Source organism: Aythya marila, assembly GCF_965140915.1.
Source record: "Aythya marila genome assembly, chromosome: 1".
NCBI classification, from domain to species: domain Eukaryota; kingdom Metazoa; phylum Chordata; class Aves; order Anseriformes; family Anatidae; genus Aythya; species Aythya marila.
In genome coordinates this window covers 125,755,967-125,778,179 of record NC_139042.1, presented here as the reverse complement: position 1 = coordinate 125,778,179, position 22,213 = coordinate 125,755,967, and the positions used below count along the sequence as shown (strand labels likewise).

The following is a 22,213-nucleotide window of genomic DNA, read 5'->3' as shown; positions in this document are numbered from 1 at the left end:
ATGGATATTGTAAGAGATACTTGTTGATCCTTCTATAAAGTCCCAGCTCTTACCTACATTTTGCATGGAATATTTCCCAAAGCTCTAATTTTGGACAGTTAATGACACCTGGAATATAACACTGCCTAGAGTAGTGCTATTATCTTTCCATAACTGCATAATGAAAATTAAGTAATCACAAAACAAATTCCAATTATGAAGCAACATTTTTTTCTCATGTACAATATATATATAATATTATTTTATATTGTATTATATATAATATTTATACTATATTTAATATTAAATTAATATTCAATACTATCATGGTGATGTGTTTTAGTGGTCTTCTATATTGAAGACGCTGCCTTAATCACCTGTAACATGCAAAGCTTGGAAGAACCAGAAATTCACAGTAAGTAGTACAATTTTTATATGCATCCTCTGCCATCCTAAAGTTAACCAGAACACTCAATACTGTTGTTTGTTTTTCCTATATGTTTGACAAAAGCTGTGGTTCTGTACACTGTACATTCACAGAGGGATCCCAGCCCTCTGTACTATCTGCAAGAGGTATCAGGTTACCGCTTTCCATTGGAGTAAACGTTCTAATGTTTAATATAATAATCTTGTGATCAGTTGTTCCTAGCTTGAAGTTCAGCTGTTCAGGACTTGATACAATTCTTTTCATCTCACCAAGAGGTTTCTTGCTAGCGCATTTTGTAGTCATTAGATACTGATGTTTCACATAGCTGTCCTTTGAAATCCAAGTCTACGGTAAAATCCAGGTCACGCTGTAAAAAGATTTAAATGTAACAAGTAAGAAAGACCATTAATTTTTTATGAATTCAGTTATCATCTCTGAGTTTGAAAAGACCTGAAGATTCAGGAGATGCATACTGTGGTTTCAAACTTTTCTTTTTAAATGTTGCTAACGCTGAAAAAGCAGGATGTAAGATGTGTAATAGCATTATGTTTAGGGCATATTTGTGTATTCTGCTCAAGGCTGCTTTAGTGTCCCGGTTACAACCTGAAATGCTATGCTATCATAAGTATTCTATATTATTTTTTTAGGGCATACCTGATTGAGATGATCTTAATTTAGCATAAAGGGCTTTCAAATAGGAGTTATTCCAGAATAGATCTGGTAAACTTCCCATTGTAGACAAACCCTCAGCCATTCTTTATCTTATAATCACATGTTTTTTGGATAGCTGCACTACGTAGACCTACATCTATGGTGTCCCTCTACAGGCTTCATGTTTCAGAAGACCAAAGAATTAAGCCTTTCAAAACTAAGAGAATCAAAATAGTCTGTCTTAAGATAACTATCAAGAACACATTTGTTTTAACACCTAAATCTGCATTCAGATTCTGTGCGAACAAATTTGAAATATTTTGAAATATATAAAATATATAAAAATATTTTCTGAAATATTTTATTTTACCCTCTAGAGAAAAGGGCAATGAATTGATACATTCATAGAATCATTTAGGTTTGGAAGACCTAAGATCATCAAGACCAACTGTTAACCTGTCAAGTCTACCACTAAACCATGTCCCTAAGCATCACATCTACACAGCTTTTAAATACCTCCAAGGATGATGGCTCAAACACTTTCCTGGGCAGTCTGTTTCAGTACTTCATAACCCTGTCACTGAAAGAAATAAATGTTCCTAATATCCAACTTAAACCTCCCCTGGCACAAGTGGATGGCATTTCCTCTTGCCCTAACGTATGTTGCTCGGGAGAAGTGATTGAGACCCCCATCTCACTACAGCCCAAAAGAAAATGTTTCAGTCTGCCCAAGGACATCAAGGTGGGAAACACACTGTTCTCTACTCTCACAGCAAGCAGTAAGCTTCAAGAGTGAATGTGATTGTTTTAATTACAAAATTACAAGTTTATTTTGTGTTTATTTCTTCCCCTGTATAAACACTACTATGAAAACCATATCCAATCTCGTTTTAGTAGGATAAAAAGGAAAAGTAGTGAAAAAAAAAAAAAAAAAAGGAAAGTAATGATATGTTAAGACTTGCCACAGTCAACAAATACAATATTCCTAGAACTGCAACTGTATGGATGTATTATTATCAGATTATATTAATGGCTGTATGTGGTAATAAAAAGTGAGGAGATTCCACTCAAAGGTTTCGGCTGAAAATGGTACCACTGTTTCTCACAGAAGCCATACTTCCTTCTGTTTATCTGTACAGGCAGGGGTTGCTCATCACACGATGTCTCACAGTCTTCTTACAAGTTTAAAGAAGCTCTGAATCACTGGTATCAGCCCACAGCAGAGAAACTGAGGAAGTTCTCAGTCATTATCGTGTGATATCCATTGTGTTTAGCTTTAGTTTTGAACAAAACATCAGTATGTGCACTGTCGTGACTTTGAAACAACCATAGTGAGTTCAAGTACATTTGATTAGTGAGTTCAAACAGAGATTCACTGAAAACTGTTACTTAATTTCCTGAAGGGTGAATTCTTGGGCACTGAGTGGAAAATGTGGTCATAGGTGTGGAGTTTACTCTTAATCATCCTATCTTTGGCAGGGGGGTCTTACCATTGATTTTAGTGACAATATGAAAAGATCCTTGCCTGCTTTTGTCACAAAATATGAGCCAATCTGGTTGCAGAGGGCAGCTGACTTGGTGATGTATCTGGACCATTTCTTCCTCCCCTTGCTAGCTTGTTTGCAAGCTGTCTTCTGTGATGTTAACACTGCATTATCATTGCTGTCACGAGCTTTGATGAAGCTATGACTACAGGTCTTACTAATAAACATGAATTTAGAACCTTTAGCATGCTCATTGTTTTACTTATATGTATTTTATTTACTATTGATTAATATTTGTCATCAGTAGAGTTGGAATTAGAAGCAGTGGTGCTGACTTACCACATTTTTTGCATTTGGTTTCATGGATATTGTTCCATATATTTCTTCTCCTCGTCTCACAGTTAGATAGTCCTCTAAGTAGAAGACAGTTTGCTTCCAGTGAGTATAGGGAGCATCAGGTGCTAAAATATATATATATGGGCATTACTATTGGCCTTTAAATTGAACTTTTATCTTATAAACCAAATTAAGATTTGCAAACGATTGAAAAAAGGCCCTTCTCATAGAATGATCTAACTCATATAATATATTAACAATCATGCTTTACAACAACACTATTCTATTGACTGTTAGTGGGTTGTCATATGATTTTTACTGGAATATGTCAGATATGGATTCATCCAGCAAGAGGGAGTCTATGAAGAAGCTTACTGATCATGACAGGGACTTTTTTGATTCTTTCCTTTCAACTTACACATATTCAAGCTAAGGAAATCTTTACCACTACGTTATTTGAATGTCGGAAGTGAAACTTAGTTCAAAAATAATTACACAAAACCATGGAAGAAAGCTTCATAAAAAACTGCTAATCACAATGACACAGGTGAAATCTTTGACTCATGATTCTGAAACAGCACAAAATAGATGTTTCAAGAAGAACACAGCTGGGGATAGGGTACTTGCACCTTGACCTGCTTTTACTTTTTTTTTTTAATGCTATAGGTGATTGCCAGAGAAGGATACTGATCTAAATGAACCCCCAGTCTTGCTTAGTAGATCCACTTTTATGCCCTTTAATTTTATAAGTAAAAGATAAATTCTGCCAAGTGTCTGTCTTGGTTAAATCTGGGGTTCCTTTGCTCAAGTATTTCAATTAATTAGTTTAATTGTGTCTTTAGAAATCAATACTTACTTTGGGTTTGTCTTCATTTCATGTCTGTCTTCAGGCCTGAGCATGCACTAGACAACTATTTTGTATTTATATTTCTTTTCCCTCAAAATCTCAGTGCTGCTCCTTATCATTGGGAGAAAACTAAATATGTTATAGATCCTGAGGACAACAGCACACACTTTGCAATCCTACTTCAAACCTGGACCTCCAGTATTGCCCTACTTGCTGTTTGGAAAAGCTTGCCCTTTCAAGCTAGAGAGATCTGAGGCAGAGGTTATCCAAAATTTAGAACTCTCACCTGTTCTCAGAATGGTACACTGCAGAAATGAAATTCATCTCAAAGAGAGGTGACAAAGCTAAACCATCATCTCAGCTACTGGAAAGAGGTTGCTGCTTACAAAGAAAGGTCATCTTCTCCTAAAACAGGTGAGATGAACTGCCTTTTCACTTGTTTGAGAATAGGAGAATCTAGATGATACTGCATATAGTTGGCTCCAATATCAATTCCATTCTGACAAAATTTATGTAAAGCTGCAACCAACACCTGCTTGTGACAGGACTCCTTTCGGAATGCTTATTGCAAGTGTATTTTAAATGATGTATCCAATGTTTCCCTTTTGCTTATTAATGTATTATTCTAGAGTAGTATATTCTTGGGAGATATTTTATTCTGCCTTGGGCATTAGTCTTTTAGATACTTATCTCAGAGACTTTTTCCTGTTGTGTAAGACTGGCTGGCCAGGAATTTTTTTATTCCTGTACATGCTAAACCTGTAAACTTTAATGTAATGGTGCCAATTTCCTTTGCCCCTCTTTCAGGTTTTCATTTTACTTATTTTGATTTACTTATTTGTTTTAATTTCTGATTTAAATTCAGATGTTTGAGTAGTCCCTAGTGAACTTGCACTGGTAATTTCTGCCTGTCATTGGTTACTGACACCAATGGGAAGTTACTGACAAGTGGGAAGTACTGTAGTGTAAAATCTTTACAGACCAGGGAAATGTGTTTACTGAAAAAACATAAGAATATGACGTATCAAATAATATTATCCATAAGGTTATACTTCTAGAATAAAATATAAGTAAACATTTTATCAAAGTACTTCAAGTTTTGATTCTCAGTGAAGAGCTAAGAGTTGTGAGAGGAAAAAAAAAAAAAAAGATATTTACCAAAATATTTAACTTACATCAGGTTCCATTTACACTACTTTGAGGTGTGCAATAATGGCAGGAACAACCAGCAGCAACAATATTTTGTTATTCTTGTCATTAAACCAGTTATGAGGTTTTTACATTTCTTGAAATACCAGCTGGTTTATTTGGTCTGGCAAAACATTCCTCATAGGAATGGAGTTATTCTTTTTAAGTATCTGCTCATCAAGGTAAGTTAGAATTTTGCAGATGGGTTGTTAGAGATGATTTACATAAGCAGTATATGTGTGGTTATTTTGGAAAAAAAAAAAAAGATACTGTTCTAGACTCAGAAAAGCAAGAAACATTTGTTGAGTTTATAGTTACATGGAAACTGAGCTTTCCCTCTTACAGAGGCAACAATCCCATATTTAATCTGAGAAACTTGACACAGTATTAAGATAGAACTGGTAATAGGCACCTGACTGGTTCCTTCTGAGCTCTAAGCTTGGTAGCCATTTTGAAATACTGCCACTGCTTTTGCAGAGTTCTTACATGCAGTTGTCTTTCCCCATCCTGCTGACCTCTTCCAAAGTGACAAAAATTTTTATCACTGAAATGAAAACTTAGTGGTATAGTAAACTGTCATGTACCAGCAGTACTGACACACCAATATAGAAATGAAACAAAAAGAAGCGCAGAATACCTGTAGAAAATCCCATCTTCTTGTGACACTTTGTAAATTCAATATTAAAATAGGTGACCAAGGCATGAATGTAATCATTACGCTGAATTTGGAGGCAGAATGCAGAAGTAAATGCCAGTTCTTCAGTCTTCACTGTATAGATGTCTACTTCCTGAAGAGAATGAAAAAAAAAACCAACACATTTATATGCAGATGTCTGTGACTTTAAGTGTTAAGTATGTATTTAATCATTTCATTTAATAGTCAGTAACAAAGACAACTGTCAGCCCTTTACACTGTAAGAAATCTGCAGTACATTTGAATATATCAAATCATCAGTAAATGATCCAGTTACCTGACTGAGTTGACAGTATGAGGTCAGTCACAGAAGTGTGCCCCTGGGAATGGCAGGAAGGAGCTGCAAGAGCTGGAGGAAATCAAGGTACAAGTGTGCTTTGACAAATAGAGGCATAGTGGATGTTGAAATGGAGATATATGTCCCAGCTTTAAGACTTTTCATCGCCAGGGACTGTCAGCATGAGGAAAGATGGCAGAATTGTTTTTATTTTTGTTTTTCATAAGAATAAACTTCTGATTTGTTTGAGCAGCTCTGGAAGGGAATATGCTTTGGCTAGGTGATGTTAAGCAGTCAAAACATTTGAGGAAAAACAGGGGTCTGCTTTTTGCTGATTATGCTTTCTAATCCGGTGTCAGGTAGTAGATGCTAAATAGCAGGCACAGGGATGTTACTCTTCAACTATACAGATGGAAATCATGTAAATTATATTACGGCTTGATTGCAGTAGTTGGGAGCAACAATCAGTCTACAAGACTGCTTATTTTTATTGATAATTCAAATCTCACTGTTCAAGGTTTAAACTGAGTTTTTTTAGACTGATCTGATTTTCTCAGCTAGGTATTGCTTTCGTCTGCAATACTAACAAGACTGGTACTCATGATAGGGAGGATACTATGTCTGAAATGCTATCTATTATATTTGAATGCTATGGGAAATCTTTCCTATCACCATACTTTCTGGTATTCTAAGCATATTTGGCTTCACTATCTTTGCTGTACTTGTCAGAACTTATTTGGCAGGAGACCCTCAAACTGTTTTGCTCTCTATTATCAGAAGAATCAGTTTTAACAAAAAAACTGTCCATGCTGACAGAGAAATAAAAGTTTTGTAAGCAGAAATCCAAATTTCCTCTATTCCACTAACATGGAGGACCAACACTATGAATCATATCATTGATCTCACCAGCATTACTTCAGACATACACTGCAGTAATGCAGAGTAGGAACTGGAATATCCATGCAGAATAGAGGGATCTTTTGTGATTACATTCTATAATCTAAGAGAAGTCTGCAAAAATAGACATCAAAAGATTCAACCGTATCTCAGTTACTGAGCCCTTTGCATGGGTCACGTATCATGCATTTCTGACAATCTGAAAACTTACAGTGAAATGATTTAAGAAAGCTATAGTTTTGGTCTATCTAATTCACAATACTGCTCAAGAATAACTTAACTGTAACGAAAGTGATTCTATTACATTGCATTGGCACTGTGAATCACTACAGCTTATAACTGACCCACGCTTGTAAGTGGTCATTTAGAGCTGGGCTAGCCTTCAAATGTTCTTCCTCACACACACAAGAAGGTAAATTTGAAAAAAAGCATAACGAGAATAAGAATTTCAGTTTTGAAACTGGTCTGATCCCTGGTTTGGTGATCCCTTTGAATCTTACTCTGTCAACTATATATTCTGATATTAAACATCACTGTTCATTGAATGTTGCTTGATTACAGCTAACAGTCTAGAGAATAAATCTACCTTTGTATAAAATAAGGAGAAAAGTCATGATTTACCACATTTCTTTTTAAATAACTTACTGAAAAAGCAACAAAATGGTCATAGTTAAGCAGGGATCTCATCAAAATATAGCTCCTAATTATATTTAAAAAAAAAAAAAGTGTTAAGCTGAGCAATGACAACAGTGTCAGAAACATCAGCTAAATAAGGATGTCCATGCTGTGGCTGATGCTGCATGAAAGATAGTGAGGCATCCTGTACTACGTTGTTGCAGAGGGACTGCTAGAGCCTAAGTTTTTATAAACTGCAAAATTTTAGTTCTTGGGCTGTGTGAGAATAATTGTTTTAGGACTGAGCAAATGATGTATAGAATATAATTTAGTATCACAGGGATGGTTACAGAGAAGTTCAGATGAGGTGTAGCCAGCTATGGTGTTTGAATGGTGTCATTTCTAGCTGAAGGAAACATAATTGATGGGAGAAATGGCTCATAATTGTGTCTACTGATGGGAAAAATACTGACTTGCTGATTGACCCATTTTCTCACTTAATTAAGGTAGCATTTAGGGTATGCTACACTTACTTAGCTAGGATTGTGTGGGCAACAAGATCAGATAAGCATTCAAATCTCAGTGCCTCTTTTTCTACTTCTATAAGGACTATGGTTGGGGAAGGGGGGGGAAAGGGTTGATTGCTTTTTGTTTTGTTTTTTCTTCCTCTCCTTTCTTTTTTCTTCTATTGGTTTGGACAATGAGGGTCAAATGGTCACCCACACATAGGGTGTGACTGTGAAGACAGTGTTATTCATGGTAGGTAAAGATGTTGTACTGATGTAGAACTGGGGGACAGGCAACATTGGTAGAAACAATATTGTCAGCTTCAGAAATGGATTGATTTGAAGGCTGAGAATTGAAGGCTAAGAAAAAAATTAGTAAAATTAGTTGCTAAAGAAAAAAGAAAGTTTTTATTTATTTATTTATTTATTTATTAGGGAGTGCAGTATTAATGTGGGAAGAGAACAAACAACATTAACTTCTGTGTATTTGGGATGGGCAATGAAAGGAAGAATTGATTATAAGGGATTATTTTGTTTTCACTAGGTATCACAGCATATGCTAGTTTCTATTAAACAAAATAATGGGGGAGCAAGTGTAGCTGGGGTTTTTAAGACAGCAGAGGCCTTGGACTCCTACATTCTGAAAGCTTTTCCTGTTTGTACAGGATGAAATCCCAAAGTTAATAGGTTGGATTTTTTTTTTTTTGGGGGGGGGGGGAAGGGCGGGGAGGCAAGGGGATGAAGGGAGGCATAGGCAGAATTAAATTTGAAGATGCTGAAAGACTGTGGGGAGGATAGTTGGAGAGGAAAGAGTGACAGGGAAAGTTATTTAGTGGGGGCAAGAGACATTTTGATGTGGAGAAAAGAATGGAGAAGAAAAAAAGATTGTTTGAAGACTAGGAAGTAGTCAAAATAACCGAGAAAGAAAGGTGAGAAGTAGATGGCATAGGTGCTTATTGCTTTACTTCAGGAGAAGCTGGAAGAAAGGAATGTGATAAGGGAGCTCTCTCAAGTTGCAGTGAAGCAAGAGGAAAGTCTCAGAGTGTGAAGAGGAAAATGCCTTAATCTAAACCTCATGGGTCAAGATTATGGTGGGAGAAGGACATAAGAGTCATTGGAGTTCACAGACAATTGCCTCACCTGTGTGGCTGGATGTCTCTCTGAGCAAAGGTAGATTTTTGCAGAAAATACTGCAGGTCCTTTGAAATTAGGCTCCATATAGGTGAATCAAGATATTTCCAAAATAGTGGAAATGTCTCAATGTATTGGATATTTGAGCATATAGGTTGGTTTTGCTTTGCAATTATGCATTTTTTTCTCTGATAAACAAGAATGTGTATTAAAAATCATTACTTTTTTCCACCTTTCTCCCCCCTTCTTTCTCCCCCCTTTTTCACCTCCCACCTTTCACCCCCCAAAAAAACACCTTTCTCCCCCCCTACACCTTTCTTCCCCGCACACTTCCCCCTCCCCTTTACACCTTTCTCCCTCCCACACACACCTTTCTCCCCCCACACAATTTTCTTTCCCCCCGCCCCCTCTTCTCCCTTTTTTCCCTCTTTCTTTTCTTTTCTTTTCTTTTCTTTTCTTTTCTTTTCTTTTCTTTTCTTTTCTTTTCTTTTCTTTTCTTTTCTTTTCTTTTCTTTTCTTTTCTTTTCTTTTCTTTTCTTTTCTTTTCTTTTCTTTTCTTTTCTTTGTGGTTCATGTTTTAAATAACATTAAACTGTGTAATCTTAAATTGCTTTTGTGACCTGCAGGGGCTTTAAACTATTCCTGGAATGTGTGGGACAAATGGGAGAATATTGGAAGATTGTTTTTTGTTCTTTGTGGCTAGACAGTGGAGGAGATTCAGAAGTGTTTTCCAACAGTATTTTTTATTATAAACTGGATTTGGCGTATTTTTTGTTCTTGTATGGTTCTGAGTTTTTGTCACTCAAATTGCAGGCTTTCTACAGCTGTACAGCCAATTGAGTTATTGTTATTGTAGTCTCTGGTACTGACATCAAATCAAAATTAATGAATAGAAAAAAGTTTTGAGTCAACGCAAACCCACGTGTATTTCTGTAATGTGCAACGGGATCAGAGAAGAGAACACAGCCGTTATACTGAATTTGAAACTACTATTTTTTCAGGCAATGTTACTGAAAGTAGTAGGCCATAAGAAGGTCATTTGTACACTTTTCCTGAGATGTTTGTTGACTCTGGTTACCTGTCCCTGAAGATGCTTTGATCCCACTGTCCTCCCTGCCAGATTCCCTGTCCAGAATTTAAAGAGAGGCCTTCAGGAAAATTCCTATGCCCCTAGGATATATTTAAGAGATCATTCAAAGCAGAAGTGCTTCCATATCAGAGAAGTTGCTTGTATTCCTTGCACACACTGCACCAGTGCACCTGCAGTTAGAGAGTTCCTTGAGGGGTTCAAGACTCAGGTTACATCTCATTCCTGAAGAGTACAAACAAGGAAATTTTACTCATGTCCAGCATTCTAGGTTAGTGTCATGGCTACATAGCACACAGAGGTTGCTTTCTTTTGCTGGTTTTGTAGAACAATTCAGAGCATCTAAACTGAGAATTGAAATTACTGCAGAACAGGGCTCTGGCTGGTCCATTAAGAATGCATCTAGCAACTAGTCCATCTACTGACTGATGTACAGGGAACCTAGATTCATCTGGTAGGCACCCTAAGTTAGCTGTTAAAGCAGGTAGGTTGAATTGACCCCTAAAAAAACCCTTTGTGAATCAGCCAAGCTATCTTGAAATGCCATAATAAAACACTTGAACAATTAAACATTATTGCTTTGTTTATTCTCAAATGAGCATGCATCTTTTAAAATTTTTATTACCAGAGAAGCCAGTCAGTTTTGCCATCTCTCACTCTCCAGAGATATTTTATGGAATCTAAACAATTACTTATTTTCTGGCTTGGGCTGTTTTTAGACACAACTATCCTGTGCTCCCTTTAGCACATACGTGTTCACAAAGAATTTCTATTTTCTATTCCTTTTTGCTTGTTTCAGTAAAGGTTCTACAAACAACAGGTATGTCTTTCTTTCTTGTGTATAGGAAAACGTAATATTGTGTTTATTATTGGCAAAAAAAAAAAAAAAAGACAAAAAAAAGAACAAAATGGAACTGAATCTTTGGGATAAATGAGCAAACTTTTGGCTTCATGTAACTGATCCTGCTACTGCTATTGAAGGAGACAGCCTTATTCACGTGACTAGTCCCACATAAGGAGGACTCCTACACATGGGAGGAATATTAGAGCTTTGTGTTCCTGTAGGCCACCATTTCTTAACATGGTCTTGTGAACAGAGAGTAGTGACCATTCTGTCTTATATGCAGAACAGGGGACAAGTTAATCCCTGACTGCAGGTGCTGGGGCTGGAAGAGCACAGTAACATTATGGATAAGGCTAAAAATTAGAAATTTGCACAAAAACTAGGTTCCAATTCTGATCTCACATTCTGGAATAAACTAGTGTTATTTCACCAGAGTGTTATTTCACCATATATAACATATATATAACATAGTGTTATTTCACCATATTTCTGATTTTGACCAATTCAGAAATCAATGCTTCAGTCTTTTTTACTCCAGACAATTAAAATACCCCTTCTCAGCACCTTGCTATCAGTAATTTTCAACCTCTATTTACAAGGTAAGGCAATTAAAATTCGTATCTAAAACTACCATGTCTCTATTTATCCAGTGTTTGGACATGTATTATTATAAATGTCTTAAGTTAGAGCTTGACATCCACTTACAGAAGTAGCCAGATAAGTACAGAGTCAAAAGAAGCATCTCACTTTTGGGTATTCCATAAGGAATCTAGATATTAATATTCTTGTTCTGCTCAGTGGACAGCTAAGCATGTGCAACATACCAGTACTAATTTAAAACTTTGTACAGTTTTCCCTCTTACTGTGAGAGAATTCTATGATGATTGCTTCTGTAGCTGGTTAAAAGCATACAAAAATATTAATAAAGCAAAAGCAGCAGGTCTCCAAAGAATTCTACAGTTAGGTATAAACATTCATGATTAGGTGTATTTGGAATTACCAAACCTTTATTAAACAGGCATTGGTCACCACTTGCTTTGGATCTACTATGTCCACCAGAGGCTCCTTCATGGCAACATCCCTAATACAGGTCATGTCAAAGCCGTACACATTCTCCCACCCTGTCAATGCAAATAGATGTGTCAAAGATCAGCAGTGATAATCAAAATTTTTTGTTTGTTTGTTTCTCAAAGCATATTTCCTTCAAAATTATTTGTATGATCAACTAATTTTCAGTTTTCCTCATTAACTCTTTGCTTGCTGCCACAGTAGTCTATATCATATTTTATAGATAAAGCAGTCATGGCAAAATAACTGTAAATGTATATCTTTCAATAAGTGGCCTTTGATTTTGGGTATCCTCCCTATGCTCTGTTATATGAGATTTGTTGATGATTTTCAGAGTTTTGGATACCTGAGAGTTTTGCCCAAAGTCACATAATATAGCATGTCAGGTTGAAACTTGGGAATAGCCTTCAGAAGTATTTCCTATTCCTTCTGGGTAGTATTTCCTTATTTTTGTAGGTTGTTATTTGGTCGGGTCTTTGTATGCATACTCTTTTAATTATCTAAGTAACTTTTAATTTTATGAAGCAAATTACTGACAGGAGTAGAATTACATGTGTTTCAGTATTTGGAGGATCCAAGCTTTAATCTGCATATACACTATGACAAAAAGAAAAAATATCCTCCTTCTAATCTATTTAAATTATCAGATCAGCCATGCTGATCTTCTGTATTTGAACTTTTCTGATTGTCCCAACAAATGCTTCTTGCGTTTTTTTTTTTTTTTTTTTTTGAACAAACAGTACCCTATGAAACAGTACAGTGGATCTGCTTTTAAGATCTCTTCACAAAATGAAAACAAAGGCCTGAAAAAAGTGAAATGCTAGTCTTATGAATCATCTGAATCAAGTTCCATTCAGCAATCCATTTGAAAGGCTGAAAAGAAAGTCACAAAGTTGTTGTGGGATACAGCCTGTACCGAGCAGAAGTCCAGCTAGAAAAATTCAGTGAACATTTAAAAAAATGTTTGAAAACAAGTAAAGTATGCAAGTTTGAAATGTCTTTTTTTTTTTTTTTCTTTATCCTCAGAACATAGCATTTATGCTACCAGTGTTCCTAGTGGGCTATGTGTAAAAATGAAGTATGAGCAAAAAAATCTGTGTGGTTCTAAATGGGAGCTAAACGGGACATGAATAATTCTCTGATACTTTACCTTTTTGTTGGGCTGTCAGTTTCTCAGCATTTCACGGGGGTTGGTGATCATGTTAGTTTCTGGTACTGTAACTATACGGGAACTTCAGATTACATTTATAGAAGCCATTTGTTTTTATGTGTTTACTTAGAGAAGATTAAGTAGGAAACCCTGAAGAAAAAGTTCATTAACAGACTTGACGTCTCCATCACTTGATGTACTTCAACCTAGATAGGATGCCTTTAAATATATACCACAGCCTATACTAGAAATGTATCAAAGGAGTTACAAGATAAAATTCTGTTTTACATTTTGCAGGAAATCAAATTGAATACAGTAGCCCTCTGTGGTATTAAGATTTTGGGAAATCAGAATTAATTTGATGTTTTCTGAGTGCACTTTGAAATATTTAGCCGTGCCTCTCTTGTGAATACAAGACTCTGTCTTCCATCTTAAGAGAGGAAAAAATTAAATGTAAGGAGATACCATCAAGGAGTTATGAACCAAAAAGAGAAACAAAAACAAGGCAGTAATGCAGATAGGTAGAGATACAGAAATAACTGAATACAGAGTAAACAATGGAGATATAAAAAGAGAGGACCAATCAGGCGAAACCAGAAAAGAATATCTTAGAAGAAAATAAAATTTTAGAAAAAAAAAAAGCCTGAAGCTTTTTTAAATTATGGGGAAAAAAAGAGTTAAAAACAGGTGCATTGTCTGTGAGAAAAGAAAAAGGCTCAAGGCCTAGAAAAGAATGAGTTCAAAATAAAGATGAAAAAAGGGAATTTTTAATCCTGTGGCTTTGATTCTTTTACAGAATGGATGCCATAAACATCCTTCTGAATCTATAAATTTAGCTGTCAAGGTCACCACAAAAGTGAAGAGAAAAAATCTAGGCTGTACTTGAGGAGTTGATATAACTTTCTCTTGCACTTACAGAGACCTTTTTTTTACCAGCCTACTACACTGGGATTGCTTTTGACCCAAGGTACCTTTGGCATATGCATTGGCAATTCTGCCTATTGCAACTGAATATGATTAGAGAAACAGTAAACTTCTTTTTCTGACAGGCTTTTGAGTGGAAAAGAATGCAGAGTTAGGCATTTTTATCTGCAGGTTGGTGGGACCCACAAATGTTTCTGATGCTTGTATTCTTAATAAAGCTGCTTAGGCGTTTTTGTGATTTTTTTTTCCATAACAGAAAATGCCATTATGTGAAATTGACCCACTCTAAAAAGTAAATAAAAGCCAACGAAAAAAGGAAAACTGAAACTATGTAGAATTTGATCATACTATCCAAACCATTTTTTTAGGAAGGTCCTCTCTGAAAGGCAACGCAGCCCATAGACCACCTGAAGTGCCTCTACACCAATGCACACAGTATGGGAAAATAAGCAGGAGGAGTTGGAAGCCATGGTGCAGTTAGAAAGCTGTGATTGGATTGCTATCATGGAAATGTGGTAGGACAAATCACACTGATGGAACATATCACCTCTGCAAATGAAGATAGAGATCTGCTAATGACAGATGTAGAAAAGGCAGAGGTACTTAACAACTTCTTTGCCTCAGTCTTAACTAGTGGTCAGGCTTCCCACATCTCTCAAGTCCCTGAACCTCTAGGCAGGGGTTGGGGAAGCAGAGTCCCTCCCACGGTAAGCAAAGAGCAAGTTCAGGACCTCTTGACACAACTTAACAAGTACAAGTCTATGGGCCCTGAAGACATGCAGTTCAAGAAGTCCAAGGTGCTGCACCTGGGTTGGAGCAATCCCAGACAGTAGCATAGACTGGGAGAAGCACTCATTGAGAACAACCCTGCTGATTAAAACAGGCCACTGTACGTCAAATATTTCAGTGAAATAACAGTAAAAAGTGTTTATTGTTAGGCATGTACTTACAGTGAATTTTGAAGTCCTTATACTGTCTGTCTTCAATTGCTACCACGTACAAAGCAGCTCGGTCTGGAAACATTAGCCCTCCTGGTTTCTGTTGATGAATTGTGGGGAAATGGATCTCGTAATCTATTCACCTGACAAAGACATCACATTTTGAACTGCACATACGAAAAACAGACAAGCACCCCTTGCATGCCTTTACTGTTTTCCTTCAGTTTGTCACATCAGCTTTAATCTCAGCAATTCTTGCAGCCTGCGGCAATGTCATTAGATAGTGTCTATATGAATTACATCAGCAGTCAATCAAAAACAAATCTTTTTAACTGAGATTCCCTTTGTTAACCTCTTTGTTAAAGCCTAGGAAATTGCATTTGGAGATATAACTGTCTCTTTTTATGTGGACAGTAGCAGAGGAAGGCCCGTAGTTAGAAAATAAGTGCTGATTGTTCCAGAAAGGAGCATAACATGCAAAGCACCTACCAGCCACTTGTCTCGTGCGAAGATGACTGTGTTTAACATTGACTCATAGAAAAGACAGTAACCCATCCACTCGCTGATGATGATGTCTACTTTATCCACAGGTAATTCAACTTCTTCCACTTTACCTTTAAATATTGTGATTACTGAAAAAAGAATCCAAAGAAATATGTTTCACATAATAAAACACCTGACTTTCTTGCTGGTGAATGACAGGTTGACCTTTTCAAAATCATTCTCTTCTTGAATACCTGTAGATTAGGGGTAACCTCATGTGACTCAAAGGACTTACACACTAAAGCTCTCTGCAGCAAGTACAATAAACACAAGTTTTAGCATCAGTATAAGAAGAAAAAGAAAAAAAGCCCATAGATCAAAAACAACAGAAAAATGAGGCCTTACCTGGTTTACCTGCATGTTCTCATTTTACATGCCCTATGGAATTTAGTAGATTTCTAGATTACTAACTATGTAATGCAAAAAATCCACCTAGAATCCTTTAAACAGTCTTGTAGGGTTACGCATTCATGATCTTATTGTTCAGATATTAGAGATTTATGGAACTAGAACGTAATTCTCATCTGCTTTTCAAATGTTACATTGGCTTCATAATGAGAGAACTGAGGCTTATTACATGAATTCTGGGGGCTGACTCAACAGAGAAAAGTCAAATTCAGCCTGATAGTATGCAAACAAGAAAATTTGTACAAACATGTTTCTGTAATTAAAAATGTTTTTCCTTCCTCTCTGCTTCATTATTTCATCTTTTATAACATACGGGTGTTCTCAGTCTGAATCTTCTCTCCAGGTTAGACATGGATGGCTTTCCACAGTTTCCTAATGGAACTTCTATAAAACATTGCTGTCAGATGTTCTGTCAACATATGAGTTTCAAGGAATTCAAAAAGCTTGACAGAAGTTTGATGTAACATAATATCAGATCCTCAGAGACAATATACAACACAGCTCATTAAATTAAAGGCAATACTGTAAACTACTTACAGTAGAGTGGGAATGTTGCAAAAGTAGATCAACAGTCTATTAACAGAATTACTTTATAATAGCAGATATTTTACTTAAAGGAAAATTAAATACTGGTCTATATGTAGTTCACGTATTAGAAATCATTTCCTGATAGGATCACTACACAATTCCCCAGTCATTCTTGAAATTTTTGGATATATTTCAAAATATTTTCAAATTTATTCTGAATTCTCTAGAAAAAAAAAAAATCAGCTTGTATTCATCAGCTATTTATGTTGTTTGTTGCAGTGAACAAAATCTCATGGTGTTGTATTCTTCCTTCACAAAGTAACTGTTGTGCTTTAAATCCAGAAATAAAAATGTGAAGTGAAAATTTTACTTGCACTTACTATTGGACAGAATGACTGTATAACACTTAATAACTGGTAATTTCTATTGATGGAAATTTTTATTGCTGAAAGTGCTCAACATTCAATTTGAGCTATATGAAGATACTTTCATTTAGCTAGAACTAGGTTAGCTGTTTGACCGTGGGAGTGTGGGCCGAGTGATTTTTAGAACATAGCTGAGGAAAAAACGAGGTTTCATTTTGCCAAAATACATGCAGTATTAGTATTACTCTAACCATATGTGGCTACTTTATTTGCAAACAAACTTTTAATCCAAAATAGCCCTCTAAGAAGTTGGGAAATTCTGATTCAGACTGGTAACACAAAATATCAGCTGATGAGAGGACTATTTTTTCTGTTCTTTTTCAGACTGTAAAAGAACACTATTCTCATTTCCATTCTCTAAACTCCTTCCTTTTGCAGTTAGTAGTTCAATAGTTCATCTGTTGTATTGGATACTCTTTATGTTTATAAGGTTCAGCCATTCTCTTTAGTTCTCTTTTCTCCCAAAAGAATTATTTTGGAATCAATTTTAGTACTGCTAACAGCTGTCAGCGTGACACACCTGCAGACTTTGAAGCCATCTGTTCATGCCTAGAACCGCCACAGTGTGAGCAGCAGCAAGACCAGTTCCACCTCACTTTACTTCAGTGAATCATCATAAAGCACCATGTGGGAACAAATTGTGCTGTCCCTAGCTGTACTGCATCTGTTCTGGAAACAGCAGTTTTTTTTTTTTTCTTGTTTCAGCCCCTTTTGCTGACTCTGCATTTTTTTTTATCAACAATTAGGTGGAAAAAAAAGCAATAATATGCCATGAGCAATAATATCCTTTGGGTCAGTACCTGCTAACATTAACATGAATGTGAAGGAGTGTCAGTGTAAAATGTGTAAATCAGCCAGTGTCCTGCCACAGGAGAGTAGTCTCCGCTTCTTTATTCACACTTTCAAGGACTTGCTGCTGTTTAAATGAGGAAGAATGCCTGGAAAAAGTATGGAAAAAGAAGCAGAGATAAATGCCATGTGAAACCTCTGGAGCACACTGGACCCTTCTTGGAACCAATTAAACTCACTAAACCAGAGAGCTGAATCTGACAATGGAGTGGTCTACTAGATGACAGTGCCAGCATAATGTAAGCCACAAGTAAGTGTAGGAAGGAAAGGGGAGTAGGGGATGGAGGACTTCTTCCTTTAAACATAGGTGAGCTGAGGTGTTTCTCATTTCATTATAGCCTTACAACTTTGGACTGTATAGAAACAATTACATCAGCAAAGAGAGATTCAGCTGTTTTATAATAGTTTCAGACTGACTGACAACACTGATTCTTGGGATCAGTCTATCTATGCTACAGAAAATCAAACCAAATACTTTGTAAGGGAGAATTACAGAGTCACAAATTATATTAGGTCTGGATCTATCACTAAATTTCAGATGTGTCTTCTTGTGAATTGGAACATTGTCCATTCATGCTTTTCCCACAGAGGAAGTTTATGTTGGTCATCTGTTCTTCAGAAATAAAACTAAAAATATATTTGACCCAATCTTCTGAAGTCAGAATTAAATAACTGAAGTGCTGAAGAGATCTGAAAAGTCAATTGTACCATAAGTTAGATTTTCAAAAATTCCATTTCTTCTCAGAACGGATTTTCCATAAGGTCCTGCTCCAAGCATCAAGAAACTTTTATTTTTTTCTTTTGAAAACTCACTGTTTGAATATATGCACAACTCTTGTAGAGAATCAGCAAAACAAGAATGTTTTATTGTCCTGGTTTCAGTTAGAACAGAGTTAATTTTCTTCCTAGTAGCTGGTAGAATGCTATGTTTTGGCTTAGGATGAGAAGAGTGCTGATAACACCCCGATGTTTTAATTGTTGTAGAGCAGTGCTTATACCAAGCCAAGGACATCTCAGCTTCTTGCTCTGTCCTGCCAACAGGCAGGCTGGGGGTGCAATAAGAGCTGGGAGGGGACAGACCCAGGACAGGTGACCCAAACTGGCCAAAGGGGTATTCCATACCATCTGACGTCATGCTAAACAATATATAGGGGTGGCTAGCTGGGGGAGGGGCGCCGGACTGCTCGGGGTTAGGCTGGGCATCGGTCAGCAGGTGGTGAGCAATTGCATTGTGCATCACTTATTTGTACACATTATTAGTAGTAGTACTATTATCATCATTGTATTATTATTATTATTATTATTATTATTATTATTATTATTATTATTATTATTATTATTATTATTATTATTTTGTCTTATTAAACTGTCTTTATCTCAACTCACGGGCTTCACTTTCCATTTCTCTCCCCTGTCCCAGAGAGGGAGGGGGGAGGGTGAGCGAACAGCTGCGTGGTGTTTAGCTGCCGGCCGGGTTAAACCACGACATTTATGAATATGTATGTTTATGTGCACATTGAGATCAATTATTTCTAGACTGACAATTCTGTCTGAATTGTTAAGAATTCAAAACTGTCATGGTGAACTTCTATACTATGTATTCCGTTACTATGTCCCTTCATGTGCAGTTCCTGGTGCTGGAAATCTAAACTAACACAAATTAATTTATGGTATGCTGGTTTATGTGGCAAGGATTTGATAGCAAGGGGACTACAAAGGTGGCTGCTGTAAAAAGAGTCCAGAACCCGCCCCATGCTAGATAACAGCCTGTTCCAGCCAGCTCCAAAAGGGACCTGCTGCTGGCCAGAGCCGAGCCAATGAGAGACACTGGTTACACCTCTGTGAGAGCAGATTTAAGAAAGGGAAAAAGCTGCTGCAGGACAGCAGCTGGGAGAGAGGAGTGAGAAATAACCCTGCAGACTCCAAGGTCAGTGCAGAAGGAGATGGAGGAGTTGCTCCAGGTGACAGAGCAGAAGTTCCCGTGGCCTGTGGAGAGGCCCATGGTGAAGCAGGCTGTCCCCCTGCAGCCCATGGTGTACTGTGGCATAGCAGATTTCCATGCTGCAGTCCATACGTGGACCAGCCCACGGTAGAGCAGGTGGATCAGGCCTGAAGGAGTCTGCAACCCATGGACAGCCCCTGCAGCAGCAGACTCTAGGCTGGAACTGATGCCTATGGTGAGAAACCCATGCAGGAGCAGGTGATCTGGTGGGAGCTGCTGCCCATGTGTAACCCATGCTGGAGAAGCCTGCTTCTGCAAGACTGCACCCCATGTTATGGACTTATATTGGAGCAGTTCTTGAAGAGCTGCTCTTTGTGGGAAGCCCATGCAGGATCAGTTTAGGAAGGACTGTTTCCTGTGGAAGAGACCCCATGCTGGACCAAGGGCAGAGAGTGACTGTGAAGGAGTGGTGGATGCAAAGCATTAGGGACAGATTGCAGCCTCCATTCCAGCTGGAATCTGCTCTGCACTACAGATGCAGACTAATCAAGCTGGTGTTTGACGTTGTTTCAGTGTCTTCTCCCCATTGTGGAGGAGAGCATTTTCCAGACCTTTGCATCCTTCTTTTTGTGAGCCAGCTGTTACACTGTCTGCCTTATTATGTACCATGTCACTGTGATAATTCTTTTTTTATTATTTTTTATTATATATATATTTTTATTTTTTCCACACCATTTGAATACACATGATGCATGAGAACCTCTTTTCCCAAACAGCTACTTGTTAGTCAGAAACTGGCAGTGATAGCATTAAAAATTAGGGCAGATCTAAAACATCCCAGCTAGTTGTAACCTGCTTTGCTCTGAAGAAAAGACAAGCTTCTCCCAAAAAATCCTTTAAACAAGAACTGTGTCACAACCTCAGTTAAAAAAGCCAGATTTCTTCAGGTTCTTACAAAGAGATCTTGCGTGTTGTGATTTGGAGAACTGAAGATATGAAATAGAGCTGGTTGGAGATTTTTTTGTTCAGAGTTTTCAATAGGTTGGGGGACATTTTAATATTTAAAAAAAAAAATGAAATATTTCCACATCTCTGGGAATTTCAACAGGTTCCTTTCAAGAAAGAAAAAATTTAATTGATACCATTAATGTGAGATTTCATCATTTTGATTTGTGTTTGTGTATTTCAATTAGTTTTTTTCTTTTAAATATCTGTTTTGTAAGTCAGAAGTAACTCTGATAAATCTGTATTGATTTGGAATACTTTTTGTTCATAACATCATTTAAATTTCGGTTTATAAAAGTGCATGTGTCTTGATTCCATTTATGAGATAAGGTGGACTTGAAAGGGCAGAATTCATTTGAAAAGGGAATTCTGATGCTTGTTCAGCTCTAGTATGCAATCTTCTGACTGCTTTGCTAAATCAAACAGCTGGTAAGTCCCACTTACATCTGTTGTCTGTGAGCCTAGAAGTAAATGTAGAAGTAACTGTTCCTGTGAGGATTTGTTATAGTGCCTAGAATGAGTTTGTTTTCTTTTGTATTTATATAAAATACATAATACAAAACTACCATTTATATATTAAGCATACAACATAAACAAAACAGAAAAAGTGAAAAATATTATATCTTCTTTCTCCTAAAAAAATATTTTATATGTTCCTTACTGTTGTCCAAGTGGTTGGCCTTGATAATTTTTTCTGAGTAGTCAGATATACTTGAACATTCAATCTAGAAAAGAAAGAAGAAAAGCAAGAGAAAAGGTAATTGTGTTACAGACATCAGATATATGAATAGAATCAAAATCTACTGAAGGCAGCAGAGCCTGTACAGAGTGTGTAACTACTGATAATGAGTAAATCAAATCTGTGTGTGCAGTATCATGATCAATTATACCTTAATATACCTAACAAAAGCTTGTGTATGAGTTAAATTGACACACATAGAAAGGATTGTTTATAAAACTTGAAATGTGGAAAAAAGAGTTCTTAACTCTTTTTTATATGATTTATATAAGATTATATAATTTATAAATAACATTGTTTAATTTATTCCCACTACCTCACAGTATTATCTCCCCTTCAAAAAATCTGCTGAATCAGTTAGCATCTATTTCCTCATATATTTGAAAACAAAATACATTCAAACTTTGTGAATAATGTTAAAAAACAAACCATGACAATAATGGTCTGTTTCAAAAAGAACTTCTTTCAACCACGAAAATCTGTATTTATCAATGCATGCTATCAAAAAAGAAGTCAGAAATTTTACACAGAAGAAATTATGGATATTATTGCATTTACAAAACCATCCAGATCTACATCTTTTCTTATGACCAATTCTGTTCTTTTAGTAGGCAAGGAATTACAAAGTACCTCCTAGTTATAGATTTGCCCTTAAATCCTTAAATTTGAGCTCTAGCAAAAAAACCCATGTTTGCAAAGATTTTTGATATCTTAGAGAAATGTCGCATTCC

General features: G+C 36.6%; 1 protein-coding gene across 1 annotated transcript in view; it reads right to left on the bottom strand.

Moving 5' to 3' along the window:
- Nucleotides 1-689: 689 nt before the first annotated feature.
- Nucleotides 690-22,213, bottom strand: part of PRMT8 (protein arginine methyltransferase 8) — a gene marked incomplete at its 3' end in the record, with an annotated part of 64,068 nt that continues 42,544 nt past the window's right edge. Inside the window, exons 4-10 of the mRNA XM_082784742.1 lie at nucleotides 21,405-21,468; nucleotides 15,533-15,675; nucleotides 15,056-15,143; nucleotides 11,969-12,084; nucleotides 5,550-5,700; nucleotides 2,881-3,002; nucleotides 690-773 (exon numbers count right to left, since the gene is read on the bottom strand). Of these exons, the coding sequence (XP_082640868.1) occupies nucleotides 690-773; nucleotides 2,881-3,002; nucleotides 5,550-5,700; nucleotides 11,969-12,084; nucleotides 15,056-15,143; nucleotides 15,533-15,675; nucleotides 21,405-21,468 (768 nt within the window). The remainder of the gene's footprint in view (nucleotides 774-2,880; nucleotides 3,003-5,549; nucleotides 5,701-11,968; nucleotides 12,085-15,055; nucleotides 15,144-15,532; nucleotides 15,676-21,404; nucleotides 21,469-22,213) is intronic.